The sequence below is a fragment of the Ochlerotatus camptorhynchus genome, unplaced genomic scaffold (genome assembly GCF_037179485.1).
Source record: "Ochlerotatus camptorhynchus isolate MF236.1 unplaced genomic scaffold, CSIRO-AGI_Acam_v1.1 ptg000556l, whole genome shotgun sequence".
In the NCBI taxonomy this organism is placed as follows: Eukaryota; Metazoa; Arthropoda; class Insecta; order Diptera; family Culicidae; genus Ochlerotatus; species Ochlerotatus camptorhynchus.
The window spans coordinates 636484-653026 of NW_027041039.1; the positions used below are offsets into that span (position 1 = coordinate 636484).

The window sequence follows — 16543 nt, forward strand, 5'->3', positions numbered from 1 at the left end:
TACCCTATTCTAGTCGAAATTCTAGTACTACGCAATGTTTGTTTTGATTCGCTATGAAAGTTTGACAGATAAAATGAGGGGTTATTGGTTTTTCCTATGTTTCGAGGGGTGAATCGATTAGCTTGGGACCGAAGATAGTACCAGAGCTGAGCCAAAAAGTTGAGCACGTTATTTCGGGACCTTCTAGTCTTAGAGTTATATACCTCTATGGTTATATCCCTCATTGTCGATCGCGCTATAAACAGTTGTATACTTCTTTTGGAGCGCTTTGTTCATTGCCTGCAGCTAGGTCGGTGCCTTTGTCGGCGCCTTTAAACGAGAATGTTACAAACAAACCCCCCCTTTGTTTAGCCTATTCATGGGAACCCCACCATGGCACAGTACCACAATGGGAAATTTGTTTAATACAAATAATTTAATTCAATATCTCAAAACGCCGCTAGGTATGATAGGATAGCTACACATTAATAGATAGCTTTTTATGAGGAATTTGATGCCTTGGTGGCTGATCACGGCATGAATCATTTTTGGGAAATATCCTATCATGTTCAGCGGCATTTTGAGATATTGAATTAATTTAATTGACTTTTTTTTAAACAAAAATCTTACTGTGGAGTGATTCAAATGTCTATTTTCACGTTCTCAATTAATAGCATCGTGCAAACGTGGATTTAAAGTGTTGTCTTCAGCAAAATTGATAAAAGTGACCTGCTTCATCTTTTGCAGATATTAGTTTTGTGATTAATTCCCCTAAAAATGAGATGTATAATTTGTTTTTTTTCACAGTGTCGAGATAATGAGTTGATGTTTTCGACAAAGTTGTCAAACTTTATTTCAAACCACTTTATCGAAGACATCAACATCATATTTTGCTCTGTATTTGAGTTAGTGAGTATTTTTTTTTTAAATGAACCCCCGGCGCGTGACGTTGTACATTTTTTTTCCAGTACACAACGAAAGGCTCCCCGCAAGCAGCTAGCTATCTAGGCTGCCCTCAAGAGCCCTCGATTCACCGAAAAAGGAGGAAGAAGCCGCACCGCTACTGATCGGATTCAGTTGCTCGTCGTGAGCCGCTGTGGGCCATCTATGCCAAGCGTGTCACCTTCGTTCCAAACAACATACAGCTCGCCATCTTCATCCGTGTTGAACACCCTAATAACTCAGCATTACTCAACCACCTACCAACCGACATGAATCAGCATAGAAATTATCTTTAAATTTATGCTCAAAGCACACAACTGTCATCTGTCCCCGTGTTCGCGGAAAACATTTATCTAAGCCACGAACACGTGTGCAAAATGTATGAGTTGGTTCGTGTCTGATCTATTCTGGACAAATTTTTTTATTCTAGATAAAATCTTTCTATGGTTTTGACAGATCGGATCGCTGCACATTTGAATCGGCCGGTCTAAATTTTTAAGCAAACTTTAAGTTTAAGTTTCATGTCGGTTTGTGGGTGACTCAAACATCACGACAAAACGGTTCTTTTCAGGACCACCATAAATTACACCATTTAATTTTCATTGATCGTTCGCTCGCCTTGCTGCCAGATACATCACCCCCAAAGGTCTTAAATAATGTACCCAGCAGCCAAAATGTGTTGTCAAATGCGTAACAGTATTCTTGTAATGACCCAATCAGGGCTGAAAAAATCACTAAAATTCATCAAAGTTCACTATGGATGAAAAATTCATTTCATAGTGAATGCTGGTGATTTTTTCATGATTTTTTCAACTCTGGACCCAATACCACATGACATTGTCAATTAACCAGAAACACTTCGAATTAAGCTGCTCGAAAAAAATGAGTAAACTTTATAAAACTGGGAACGGGCCCGGCGTAGTGTATAGTATCCATGCCTCTCACGTTAAAGGTCACGAGTACAAATATAATCCCCGGACAAGTCACGAATCATCTAAAATACGTAAAAGTGACTATAATACACAAAAAAAAAAACATTCCAAAGCATATCTTTTAGAGGATTGTTGAAAGGATTTGCTCTTTTTGCTTCAAATATATAATCGCAGTTATCTGAAACTGTGAGAATCGATCACAAATAAACCGAAGTTTTGAAATTCATGAAGGTTGGCCGAGTTTTTGAATTTGTTAAACAGTTAACAGCGTAAATAGTTGAATGCCTAAGCTAAATAAAACATTTTTTTTATTCTTTCCAATAATCAGAAAAACCCTGCGAACCTGCATGCATTTGGACTCTTTAATCGATTAGTGATTGATGGAACCTATATAGTTTCATAATATTTGACGAAACATGCTCTGAAACAACATGAAGTTAGTACCATATTTCTCGATAAGGGGGTTCAAGTTATAAATAGCCCCTACTGAAAATTATGGAAGAGGGGGGCTTAATTGGCGTCACTACTTCAGTATAAGATGCATCATACATTTTTTACGCAAATAAAAAAAATATCTACTTACAGCACGTAGAGATCCCGCATGTTCTCGTTGTCGAAGAAAAACGTGGTATTGGTGAACACTTTAACCGTTTCGACTACCTTGTCGATCTTTTGGTAGGTGCTGACTAGTCGTGGTTTCTCGCCCCGTAGCCGCAGCGCGGTATCCATCAGGAACGCCGGCAAGTAGTGTAGGAACAGCGAGTAGATGCGGAAAAGCGTTTCGCTGGAGGTACACACACTGAACGGTGTGTACAGGCCCGTCAACAGGGGGTGCTTCTGAATGGCCTTCTTGCACTCAAGTCGCCGCTCATCTACAGTTGAATCAAAGAAGAAAGCTTAGCAAGTATACTCTCTAGATACAAGAATGATTGACTTACCAAACGTCAGAGGGTTATCCGCAGAACTTATGCAGTTGTACACTATAACTTCCTTCTCTTCCTCCCTGTATTTAGAGGAAAAAATATTAACGGTATGTTTCAAACCCAGTCATGTTTTAACAGCGATCCACATACCGTGTGGCATAGGTTTTCCATCCGCAAGCGATGATGGTATTACTAACGTAGTCCACCGGAACGGTGTCAATCTGTACTTGTGAGTCGATTTGGGAAGTCCGAATCAAGCCATAGTACCAGCCGATAAATGTACCATTAACACCATATATACTGTCACACCAGCCGGGGATCGGCTCATCTAGCGCGGGCATGACACATGAAGGCCGGACGACTGCCACTGGGAAGTACTGTCGGTAGCCCTGGGTTAGAGCTTCAGCTAGGGCTTTAGTGAACGTGTACGTGTTTGGCCACTTCAGGGAGTACTTGAAGACGTCCTCCTTCATCTTGTCATTTTCTAGATTTGCGAGAATTTTTTCCGGGCTCATCTCAAGCGGATAGACGCGTTCCTCGATGTGATCCTGATAGCTGTTCGAGTAAGCCGTTGAGACGTAGATGAAACTCTGCAAGCAAATGGTTTATCTACGATTCGTTAGAAAGCTTCGAACCACGCTGATAACTTACCTCTAGCTTCTTTGCCTCTCTGGCAACTTCGAGCACTTCTCTGGTGCCGCCCAGATTGATGCCAAGAGCTTTGATAATTTCTTCATCAAACTTGACGGTTGCAGCGATGTGCAGGATTACCTGGACGTTCTCTTGCAAGTATTCTACACTCGCAGCCGACAGATCGAGCCTTTCCTTCTCCAGGTTGCCTTCGATGACCTTGATACGGTCTGTGAAGGTTGGGGATTTCTTTTTGAGTTTGGTGAAAACCTGACGAATGGTAAACATGGATGTTTGGTTAATTCTGAGAGCATATGAATATTCAAGTGATACCAGTAGCTGTCAAGATAGATCTCAAGTTAGATGATCTAGAGGTAGTGAATTAATATGAACCGTAATTACCAATTGGAAGTATCCATGCTGTTAAAGAAAGTTATCGAGAAATAGGGTAACAGCTTATGTGAAGGGCATATGTGCACGATGAGGCTTTTTTTTAAATTCTAATGCGCTTCGCTGAGGATGCAAACAAATTGGTGGTGAAGCAGTAATCGCATGTGAAATTTTGAAGGTCACACACTTCCATCCCACCTGGGGCAATGTCCTCTATGAATTTAGCAAATACAGCTACTTGACTCGACAGTGTCGTCGTTGCTGGTTCTTCGGTTGCTCAGTCACTCAGTGTAAAAGTCTGGGTACAAGTAAACAAGTAAAAATCTATGCCATTCCAGCCTAAAGCTGGGTTTAGACAGGGCAAGTCAATTGATCAAGTCAGTTGAATTTAAGTTGAGTTCAAGTTCAAGTTGAAGTTGAATCAAGTCAGCACAATCGGAATATCGGGAAGATCATTCTTGTGAAACCGCGTTGAATTTGACTTTGGCGAAGCGGAAAAATAGCCTGGAGCGGAAATATATGCTTGTTGCTGTTTTTTTTCAAACTAAAACACGCTTTTGAAACAATTTCTAGGCCCTTATTGTTAAGATCAATCAAGCGCTTTGGAATAACGAGAGCTGCATATATGTAAATGGTTTGAGAGCTATTTGTCTGACAGTAAGCAACGAACTGTTGTAAATGATTATGTTTCCAGTCCCGTGGGGAAAAACCTTGCAGTGTCCAGGGAAGTGTATTAGGCCCCCTGTTATTTATTAAGTATATTAATGACTTGTGACGTGTTTTACGATTTTGCGACATTAATCTTTTTGCAGATGGTACTGAATTATTAATTGCAGCTGAGGATTTACATGATGCCATTTTACACTTGAATGAAGATTTGCATTCTCTAAGTAAATTGTTTGAAATATAAGCAGTTGTAATTGACTACAAGTAAAACTAAATTTATGGTAATTGAGTAAATGAGAAGGTCTCTGGTGTAATTGATGATGAAACCATTGATCGCTTTCGGGACATTAAATATCTTGACGTGATTATTGATCACAAACTTAAGTTCAACTCTCACATTGACAATGTCATCAGGAAAATGGCCGAGAAGTATGAAATTCTATGTCGACTAAAAAAGATTTAACTATTGCCAGTAAAATACAGCTGTACAAATCTCTCCTTATCTAGATTTTTGCCCTTCCATTTTATTTCTGGCCAATGAAACACAAATATTTAGATAACAGCGCTTGCAGAATACAATAATGCGTTTGATATCGAGATGTAATAGATTCACTTCCTTAACTTTGATGCTAGACGCCTTACAATGGTTGCCGGTGAAGCAAAGAATTGTATACAGTGATTTCCCGATTTTGTCGGCTTTTTTTTCCCTCGACTTTGTCAGCCTGAAGATTTTGCTGAACTTTTTGATTTTTAAGCATTTCGCTCCAAATGACACTTAATTGTTTTGTCATAACAATAACTGAGGAAACTCAAATAAACCTCAACTATTGTGACAATGCACGGCTGTATCAACAATCAATACGAAACTAACGATTTTAAATTGGCTCACTAATTGACTAGCCTATTGGTCCCAAGCAAACGATTAACGCACCCCATTCTAGTCAAAATTCTAGTACTACGCAATGTTTGTTTTGATTCGCTATGAAAGTTTGACAGATAAAGTGAGGGGTTATTGGTTTTTCCTATGTTTCGAGGGGTGAATCGATTAGCTTGGGACCGAAGAGAGTACCAGAGCTGAGCCAAAAAGTTGAGCACGTTATTTCGGGACCTTCTAGTCTTAGAGTTACCTCTATGGCTGTATCGAGTCGCTCCCGATAAAGGTAACTACCCGAGCAAAGTTGGTTAACAAAATGAAAGCAAATCGATACTAAAGTTTGCAGTTCCTATCATAATGAATACTCATTTTGATTACAATTGTCACGACATTAGTCTGATATCATATTGTGCTTTCATTATGCAGTCAAGAAATTTTAAATGAAAGCAACTTAACTTGAAGTTCTGCTGTTAACGTCTTGTTTAAAATTTAATTTAAGCTCATCTGTCGTTGAACTAACGATTATTGTTTATTTGTTTTGTTTAACACATTTTAGGTCATTCGTAACCAGCCCGAGGTGACATTTGAGCTCAAGTCTTTCAGCGTGAGAAGCTTGGATGCTAACCATTTACGCCAGACCCGTATTCAGTCAAACATTATGAATGCAAAATCAGTAATCAAATTGATTTCATTGAAAGCAGGATTAGTTTTCCGTTTGATTCAACAGTGTAAAATTTTGCTCTCATTTTTGACCAAAATGAGATCAAATAGAGTATTCAAAATAACTTACATCATAGCAACAAATTCTGATTTCAATTTGATCTCTAACTTTGCTCGGGTAGGAAGCGGATAGACCTGGGATGGCTGCAATATAAGTTATGGACAGATACCCCATTCAAGCAGAAGGTTTCGTGATCGCCAAAATTAACGGAATATTCATATGCAGTTGCTACGCACCCGATGGGCGATGGAGCAGTTTCACGAGACACACTGGTTGAACTAACCGAAGAGCTGATGGGACGAAGACCGGTAGTCATCGGAGGAGACTTCAATGCTTAGGCAGTGGAGTGGGGGAAACTGATGTACCAACGCAAGAGACCACATTCTGCTGGAAGCTCTGGCGAAGCTGGAAGTAAGGCTGTTCAATAAAGGCACCACCAGCACTTTTCGCATAGATGGCCGGGAATCCATTATCGACGTCACTTTATGCGGACTGCAGTCCATCGCTGGTGGAAACATGAATTGGAGAGTGTGTGAAGGATATACCAATAGTGACCATAAGGCAATCTGATATGGCATCGGCCAACGGAATCCTGTGGCAGAATCATTAGGGAAAGCATGTGACACGACCATCCCGAGGAAACTGGAGCTCCAGCTTACTGCTGCAACGAGGCAATTAGCACCCTCCGCGCTAGTTGTCTCAGAGCCAGAGGACGTGTTCAGAGAGCAAGAACAGAAGCAGAGAGAGAGGAACGTAGAGGAATGTTCCGAGCACATAAACGAGAGATAAAGAAGAGCAAGTCAAACTGTCAAAAGGAGCTGGGTCGAGACGCTGCTGCCAACGATGCACACCGTGTCGTGATGACGAACGTTAGATGTCAAGTCATGCCCACTGAAATTTGCTTAGAGAACCTGAAAGTCATCGTGGAAGGACTTTTCTCTAAGCACGATCCAACGACCTGGCCACCTGCATCGTACGAAGACGAAGAGGGAGATAACGACAAAGTCACCAACGAGCAACTCCTAGCAGTGCCTGCTGGATACACTCGGAAAACTCTTGGAGAGGATCATCCTAAACAGGCTGACGAAATGCATGGAGAGTAAGCAAGGATTGTCGGAGAGGCAGTTCGTATTTCGAAAAGGAAGAGCAAAAAAGGATGCAATTCGGGCAGTTGTCGAGTTGTGGAGAGGAGATCGATATTACGCCGTGATAACGATCGACGTCAAGAATGCGTTCAACGGGTCCAGCTGGGAGGCCGACGCTACTTCCAGAACCGGGTTTTGATCTATGAGCCAAATATGGGACAGAGATCGATTAGGATCAAGATGGAAATTGCACAAGGCTCCATCCTTGGTCCAACGCTCTGGAACGTGATTTAAAACGGCGGTCTAACGCTGCAGCTACTCAAACGAGTGAAAGATCGTTGGATTTGCGGACAACGTCGTCTTACGGTTACAGGCAAGACGCTGGAAAAGTTGGAAATGTTGTCAACTGAGGCTGTCGACATGATTGGAAACCTAATGCATGGAGCGAAGCTGCAGATAGCCCACAACAAAAGCGAAGTGGTATTGATCAGTAACTTTGAAGCGCTGCAGCGGTCAGAAATTACCGTTGGAGAGCACGCAATAAACTAGAAGTGCGTGTTGAAATGCCTGGGAGCAAGGAATCAAAAATATCTCCAAATGACAAAATGACAAGCGATCAACAAACCGAATGATAACGCTATGTCAGAAGTGGAAAGCAATAATGATATAATCTTCTTCCTTCTTTTTCATGACAAGCAGCCCGTGCGACACAGCTTATTCGGGGCGGTAGAAGGAAACGAGCAAATTGTTGGCAAGCTGCTTCGCGAAGTAAAGCCGAAGATGATACACGTGTGTTAATGGGATTTTTTTTTGTTATGTCTTTTCTCGATTCAGATCAAGCTATGTCCTCATCCGTGTATATTGCAACAAAGCAGGCAAGCAATATATCATTATCCTTCTACCACTCCGATCGAGCTGTGTTGCAGTGAGAGTTTAGGCTGGCGCACCATGCATACGTTTTCGGGTTTTTAGACATGGGCATGGGCATGGGCTAACTGTCAAAAAACCTGAAAACGTATCCATTGTGCGCCGACCTTTTGTCGTGGTAGTCGTTAAAGCCCTACAGTAAAAGTATGGACGTCTGTTAAAAGTTGTTCCAATCGAACCGTCAAAATGCACCGCTTTGCTCGATTGGAGCAGCTTTTTTTCAGTTTTATGGTGACAGTCGTCCATACTTTTATTGTAGGGCTTTAGTAGTCGTAGCAAGCGTTTTGTCTGCACGCTAACTTGAAAGTACTCATTAATGAGTAAAAAAAGACCCATTTTGAAGAAAAGTGGCTTAACTCATTAATGATTAAACAATTTTACCCATTAATGAGTATCTGTTACCCATTAATGATTAACAATTACTCATAACAGATACTCATTAATGGGTAAAAAAAAATTACTCATTTAATGAGTTAAGCCACTTTTCTTCAAAATGGGTCTTTTTCAACCATTAATGGGTACTTTCAAGTTAGCGTGTGTATCGTTGGTTGCTTTACACTGAAAAAAGTTTTCACTTAGTTTCAATTAGGAACGCACATAGTATTTTTCCAAAAACAAAAACAATGATTTTTACCTGAATATCACATAGCATTAGAAATTCTATATGAGAAATCATATAGATTTCATTGGACACATAACGTTCATGTGATTTAGTGGTGCAATTTCCAATTATGGGATCACATGAAAGTTATGTGAAATTCACATGGATATTTTCCACTGATTATGTGATTTATTTTATGAGTGTAGGTGTTTGGATTCGCTGCCTGGGAGTGATGGTCGACGACCGTTTGGCTTCAATAGCCACGTAGAATACGCCTACGAGAAGCCAGGGAAGGCGGTAGCCAGAATCATACCGAACATCTCGGGACCAAGCAGTAGCAAGAGACGGCTCCTGGCTAGTGTATTTGCGTTGATACTGAGATATGGAGGTTCAGCCTTGGTTGCAGCGCTGAAAACCAAGCGGAATTTAAGGAAACCGAACAGTACGTACCAGCTCAACAAACCGTACGCAAACTTTTCGAGACGTTTGGTGTACCTTTTGTTGTAAGAATAGTAAACATTTATCAGTAATTCCATTAATAGTTGATAAATAGTGGTTAAACCGAGGGTTGAACTTGATTTCGAAATCATTTTGATGGTTAAAATATTGAAAAAGAAAATTTCCCGATTTTGTCAGCCTAAAATTTCAGATGGGGCTGACACAAACGGGAAAGTACTGTATTTGACTATGGTGTTAATTTTTAAAGTAGTTAACGGTTAGCTGACTCGATATTTGTGTGATCGAATTGAAAGAGGAAGTGACTTTCATATATATAATACTAGAAACGTGGTTGAAATAAGAACATCACATTTCTTGACTTGTGCTTCACAAAATTCATTATATTTTAAAGGAATAAATGTGTTCAGCTCTATGCCTAGGCATATCCAACTTTCAACAACACTTACAGAATTTAAAAGACACTGCATTCCACACGTTAAAACTGTCTTTTGAACAGTTATCGAGTGATATTTTTGACGAAGTTATCTCTAACGGATTATTTTGTATGGATAGCTGTCATAATGACTTTTTAATAATTATTGTAGCACTGCAAAAACTATCTTTGTTCGCCACGATGGTGATGATGGAAAAAATGCAACTCTGAAGCTAAGTTGGAAGATACCTTGAGTTAGTTGTAAGTTTCCTGGCAAATGTTGGGGGATCGTGAGCATTCCTTACATTGCTGAAAATTATGATAGGATCAGATTGCGGGGTTGCTAATGTAATAGGATGCTTTGTTGATTGTTAATTAACTATTGATTGCTTGTCATACTTATGGATATTTTTGGTGAACAAAAAGGCAAACTAAGAGGTGGACGCCTGAGCTTTTCCACATTTCTGTAACTGTAACCAGTTCGATTTAGCTTACTAACCTGGTTAAAATGTCATATTTAATTATCTTAAATATAAATCATCCAGCTCAAACCTTTGTAGGGGTAAGAGGTGGGACCATCATCATCATTTTTTATCATCATCAAACCCGACGGATGAAGATGTCTGCGAAGATGAGCAAAGACTGTGCAATGGCAGTCATTTCGAATTGGTCTGGGATTTACAAAAATTACACATTTGTCAATAGTTGGTTTTCTTCGCCGAACTCGAAACAACAAGATATGCGAGAATAATTTGTTGCCTCGAGGATCCAGTAACTACTACGCTATATGTTTGACATGAATTTTGTGAATAACTCAAATCTGTATTTCTTGCGCATGACGAACTAGAGCGGGCAAAACTTGTTGTAATTTACATTCACTGAAAAACAATGGTGTGTTTTGTTCGCTCTGCTTCATCTTGCATACAATATACAGATTTGAGTTATTCACAAAAGTTCTGTCAAACATGTAGTGTGGTAATTTCTGGACCCTGGTGGCAACAAATTATTCTCGCATATCTTGTTTTTCCAGTTCTGCGAAGAAAACCGAGTAGCTAATATCCTACAAAAGCTTCATACATCATTTTACGGAATTCTGAATGTAAATTAATGCATGACATGCTTCTCACGCTAAATGTCATGAGTTACAATTTGTTTCCAGGACAAGTTGCGAATGAACTAAAATATGTTCAAGTGACTACAACCACAGAGAAAAGACGTCCAACTTCACTCATAAACTTGTGTAAATTGTTATGAAAGTAAGACATAGTGCTGGCATCTTTTGATTAGCTCTAAAAATGTAACATGTAATCATTTACATTTATAAACAATTACACAACTTTCTGTCTGAAGTTGGAGTCTGTTCTCTATGCTTTCACTGCAGTGACCTTGTCCATGCGCTACTATATCTACCACATATAAGTTCAGTTCATTCCAAATTTACTAAAGACATGTGGTTTACTACCTTGGACAGGGTATGTTTTGTTCCTTATTGTTCAGAATCGGAACAACTGTGCAAACCTTATAAAAAAACTGATCCAAGGGAATAAATGACGCACTCTATACAAATCCACCGGATTCGATCGTTTTTTTTTTAATCGTGCGCCGACCGCCTAATTAGGAAAAAAAATAATAGTTTGTTATGGAGCGTCACCATACCCAAAGCCTGGCAATGCGCATATTATTTTATTTTAAAAGCAACACTAAAATGTGCATGTTTTGCGAATTGTGACGCACGATAATAACTGGTTTTGATTGCTGCTATTTTCGGACTCTGTTGTCAGTTTTATGATACTTTGCATCGACCACGTTTAATGGCCCTGGTTGCAGAAGGGCGAGGGTGGGGCCTGTTGCATGTGGTTTCGTTGTCAGGATTTTGGTTTTCGGTGACGCAGATCTAACCAAAGAAACTGTTCAAACGGCTTGGTACACTGACTACTATTGTTGTCTAGTCACTTGATGGAAAAAAAATTGTATTCTTTCGTTGAAATTGATTAGGTGTCGCGTCATTTTTAACCGAACTTTCAACATCAAAGTGTTCGGCAATCAATTCGGTTTATTTTTAAAACATATTGTTTAATGAGCTGTCAAGATTCAAAAAGAAGCCGAAAGATTTCAATGATTTCTGAATAAAATTAACAAACTCTTCCGCACAACGTAAACTTGCCAATTATTATCACTTTGCTGATTTAGTCGGTACTGAATATGAATTAAAAGATCATTTGCTAGTTTTATTGAAAACTTGATTTCTGACCCAACCAACGCCCAACCATGAAATGAAAGATTCTATTACAAATATGCATATACAGCATGCATAAATTGCAATGTTTGGCCGCATGAACAGATTCTGTAAAGTGGTCGTCGGATGGTTTTGTTTTTTAAATACTTGTGTAATTTTAATGCTAGCTAAATTTTCGAACAAAGTTTGGTTCTCCAATTACCATACAGCACTTTAATCGTGTCAAAAATATGGTGTAATATTACTTGCAAAAAAGGACAACATTATCATTAATACAGTGCATGAACTGACATTACGCTGCTTTTAATGAATTTGTTTATTTTTTTGGCCATAAAAATTGCATGAGATTTTCGACATGATTGAAGTGCATCTTCTTGGATGCAATATTAAAATTTATTGTTTGCTGTTCATGATGATCATATTGTAAGTTGAATCTTGTGTATTTCTCACACCGTTAATTAGCCTGACTCATATTTGTGTCCCGTTCAGTCACTCATAGAATGAGTAAATTTTTAATCAATTATGAGTAAATGTCACTCATATTTGAATAAATTTTACTTATATATAAGTGACATTTACTAATAGTTTGAGTAAAAAATTTCTCATTCTATGAGTTACCTATGTTTTTGAAAATTTAAGAGACCTGTTCATCTCAAATATGAGTCAGATTCATTTGCCGTGCTTCGGACATACATTCGTAATACAATAATAAAATTCGAGCTGAGGTTGTTGTTAGCCGGCGCCGGTGGTGTAGTGGTAAGCGTGACTGCTTTCTCACCCCAATGGGTCTGGGTTCAATCCCAGCCGAGGTCGGTGGGATTTTTCTGAGGCATCAAAATCTCTGGTCACGTCTTCCTTCGGAAGGGAAGTCCCGGCCCATGTGTGTTGATGAATGGGTGCGATATTCTACGCAGGTGTGGAAGCTGCCTTCCTGCACATGCGATTTACGTCAATGGATGGCAATCGATGTCCGTCGGTGATTGGCACTAAATTGCGTATCAGAGACCGACGTTAAATAAAGGAAAAACAAACTGAGGCTGTTGCATCACAGAGTCCCATGCAGCTTGGTCCAGCAATTCAAGCTAATTTTGTGGGATGCTTTTTCTAAAAATACGATCAAGGCCAGCCAACCTGGTTTAAAACTGGATTTGATTTTTCTTTTCGATTTCATTCAAATTCCAAAAACTCACCTGTCCTCGGGGATTTGCAAACACAACCGGTTCAAAAAAAAAAAAAAAAAAACTGGTATTTCCCCTATACCGATTGCATGGCGTTGGATCGGATAATGTGTTATGCTAAACATGAATCTATTTTTATCACAAATATGCATACAGTTGACGGTGATACTTTAATTTTAACCTTAAACTGATAATACCTTGAATGACGTTGAAGAAGTCATTAACCTATTTTTCAATATAATTACCGTTTTTGGATCGTTTCCCCATCTTTGCCACCTATGACACGTTTACGTATACGTCTCAACGGGATCCAGCTTTAAAAAAAACCTTTAATCATTCGTATATTTTGCGCCAAGCACAGTGATACTTTGTGACCAAGTTAATAAAACATTTACCCAAGCCCCCACCCCCCACCCCGATTATTAAAAAGACACTTTCTATAGTTATGCCAATGATAAAAAGTACACTTCAAAGTGCTTAACGAAATATTTGGGGTAACACTCAAATTAATAATTTGACCATTTGGGCATATATATAGTTCGATTATGGTCTACGTATGGTAACATTCTGGGTTGGACCGTGATACAAATCCGTAGCGTTGGGCATGGCAAGTCTTTCCTAAGTTATCGGAAGATTCCCCTTACAGCAATTAAATGCATAGTAAAATACAGAATTGGATTAATTTCGTGTGGCGTCAAGCTGGCGTTCATTTGACTTTCAGGCAGGCTAAATAATGCCTCCTAATGCAATGGGAGCTTGGGAAACGGAATTAAATTAAAAATATACGCACTTTGCTAAAAAAAAAAAAACTAGAATGTAGTTGAGATTTTGTGCTATAAATAACATTGAAGGTTGCATCCGAGGCATACAGGTTTGTCCGAAGATTGATTTGATAGAAACAAACATAATACCGGTGACAGGCCTCCGATGATCAAGGCAATGGATTAAAGTAGCACCGTAGCATGAGTGATCTGCTGTCAGCAAGGAAAATAAGAAACTAATAAAAAAGGTAGGCCCACCGGTGACGCACATCATTCAAGGGCATAACAATAGATTAGATCAGTTAGATTTGAAATTAATGCGTGTGACTAAAATGGAGTAACTAAATTATGACATCATTATTTCAACTCCTGCTATTAATAACAAATCTTGATGTAGTTTTGTTAAGGGTCCCAGTGTGAAAAAATCATCAAAAAATAACAAATTTGGTTAACATTTAAGTTGATAACAAAATGTGTTATAATTTTGTTAGATTTGTAAGAGAAGGAAAAATTATAATTAAATATTTTTAATTGTGTTTCAGTTTCTAATGTAGTTGTTGTTGTCAGTGACTTCTTAGCAGTCAGGGACAAATACATTTATTAATAAAGAAAGAGAAAAGGATTAGTAATTTCCATTTAAATCCACTACCTTATTTGCTTATCCGCGTATTTCGTCTACAATGTGCAAGCTTCTTCAGTGTCTTGTACTAATACTCGACTGAAGAAACCATCGTAACTTACCGAATATATATAACCTCGGCACATTTTCACTGAGAAGTTAGGTAAACTTAAATCTAATCTCCTGTAGAAGGAAGTACCCCACTCAGTGTATGTTTTTATCATTTACCACCACACGCAAGGGGTAGCGCTTCAACCCAGTGTAGAGGAATTGCATTTGTTTTGAAAATCTTCACTGTTACGTACGAGAAAAATGAACAAATGAGTTCATTATACGTCATCAAATACGCATTCGTTGATATTCACCAGTGCTTGATCATGTCAGAATCGATCCTCAAAAGCAAAATAATCTAATTCATTTGGCGCAAAAAGATTATTTCGAAAAAACGAGTTGTAAGAACCTAAAAACTCGTTATTATTATCAAATACAAACATACATTTATTTGTACAACATCACATTTAAGATAAGACATAATCAACAATAGTACGCCACAATACTCGGTTTGCAGCTGCCGTTCTCCATCCTCGCTCATGCCCAATGCTCGCTAGATCACGCTCTATACCTGGTCCGCCCATCGTGCTCTCTGCGCTCCACGCCTTCTTGTGCCAACCGGATCAGTAGCGAACATCAACTTTGCAGGGTTGTTGTCCGGCATTCTTGCAACATGCCCTGCCCACCGCATCCTTCCGACTTTGGCCACCTTCTGGATGCTGGGTTCGCCGTAGAGTGCAGCGAGCTCGTGGTTCATTCTTCGCCGCCACTCACCGTTCTCCTGCACACCGCCGAAGATCGTCCTTAGCACACGTCGCTCGAAAACTCCGAGTGCTTGCAGGTCCTCCTCGAGCATAGTCCATGTCTCGTGTCCATAGAGGACCACCGGTCTTATTAGCGTTCTGTGCATGGTACATTTGGTGCGGGGGTGAATCTGTTTTGACCGTAGTTTCTTCTGGAGCCCGTAGTAGGCACGACTTCCACTGATGATGCGCCTTCGTATTTCACGACTCACATTGTTGTCAGCCGTCAGTAAGGATCCAAGGTAAACGAATTCCTCCACTACCTCGAAAGTATCCCCGTCTATTGTGACATTACTAGACGAATCCTGTCATGTTCGGTTCCGCCTACTAGCATGTACTTTGTTTTTGACGTACTCACCACCAGTCCGACCTATGCTGCGTCGTGTTTCAGGCGGGTGTATAGTTCTGCCACCGTTCCAAATGTTCTTGCGATAATGTCCATGTCGCAAAGCACACAAATTGACCGGACTTCGTGAAAATCGTACCTCGGCTGTTGAGCCCGGCTCGTCGCATTACACCTTCTAGAGCGATGTTGAAGAGTAGGCATGAGAGTCCGTCACCTTGTCGCAGTCCCCGGCGAGATTCGAATGAACTGGATAGTTCACCCGAAACCCTTACGCAGTTTTGCACACCGTCCATCGTTGCTTTGATCAGTCTGATCAGCTTCCTAGGAAAGCCGTTCTCGTCCATGATTTTCCATAGCTCTGAGCGGTTGATACTGTCGTATGCCGCCTTAAAGTCGATGAAGAAATGATGCATTGGGATTCACGGCATTTCTGGATTTGAAGATCTGGTCCGTTGTCGATCGGCCGTCGATGATTGATAACTTCCCACGAACTCTGTCATTTTAGGTGATAGACGACGGAAGATGATCTGGGATAGCACTGTGTAGGGCGCATTCAAAATGGTGATCGCTCTAAAGTTCTCACATTCCAAATGGTCGCCTTTCTTGTGAATGGGGCAGATTACCCCCTCCTTCCACTCCTCCGGTAGCTTTTCTGTTTCCCAGATCCTGGCTATCACCCGGTGCAGGCAGGTGGCCAACTTTTCTGGGCCCATCTTGATGAGTTCGGCTGCGATACCATCCTTACCAGCTGCTTTGTTGTTTTTGAGCTGCTGAATGGAGTCCTTAACTTCCCTCAGCGTGGGAGTTGGGTCAGTTCTGTCCTCTGCTGCACTGACGTAGTCGTTTCCTCCATTGCGCTGGTCTCCCGTGCCTACGTTCTCCTCGCCAATAAGGTGCGCATCGAAGTGCTGCTTCCACCTTTCAATCACCTCACGTCCGTCCGTCAAGACGCTCCCGTCTGGTCCTGACGTCGATAATGTCGGAGAAGTGCCGTCTATCAATCAGAAC

General features: G+C 40.2%; 2 protein-coding genes across 2 annotated transcripts in view; one reads left to right on the forward strand and one right to left on the reverse strand.

Annotated features, from left to right (window-relative positions):
* Window positions 1–16543, forward strand: part of org-1 (optomotor-blind-related-gene-1) — a 259354-nt gene that overhangs the window by 30315 nt on the left and 212496 nt on the right. The window lies entirely within an intron of this gene.
* The window catches only part of LOC135713470 (fatty acyl-CoA reductase wat-like), a 59649-nt gene that overhangs the window by 5158 nt on the left and 37948 nt on the right, over window positions 1–16543 (reverse strand). Inside the window, exons 3-6 of the mRNA XM_065236595.1 lie at window positions 3428–3676; window positions 2927–3366; window positions 2792–2856; window positions 2437–2725 (exon numbers count right to left, since the gene is read on the reverse strand). Coding sequence (XP_065092667.1) covers window positions 2437–2725; window positions 2792–2856; window positions 2927–3366; window positions 3428–3676 — 1043 coding nt within the window. The remainder of the gene's footprint in view (window positions 1–2436; window positions 2726–2791; window positions 2857–2926; window positions 3367–3427; window positions 3677–16543) is intronic.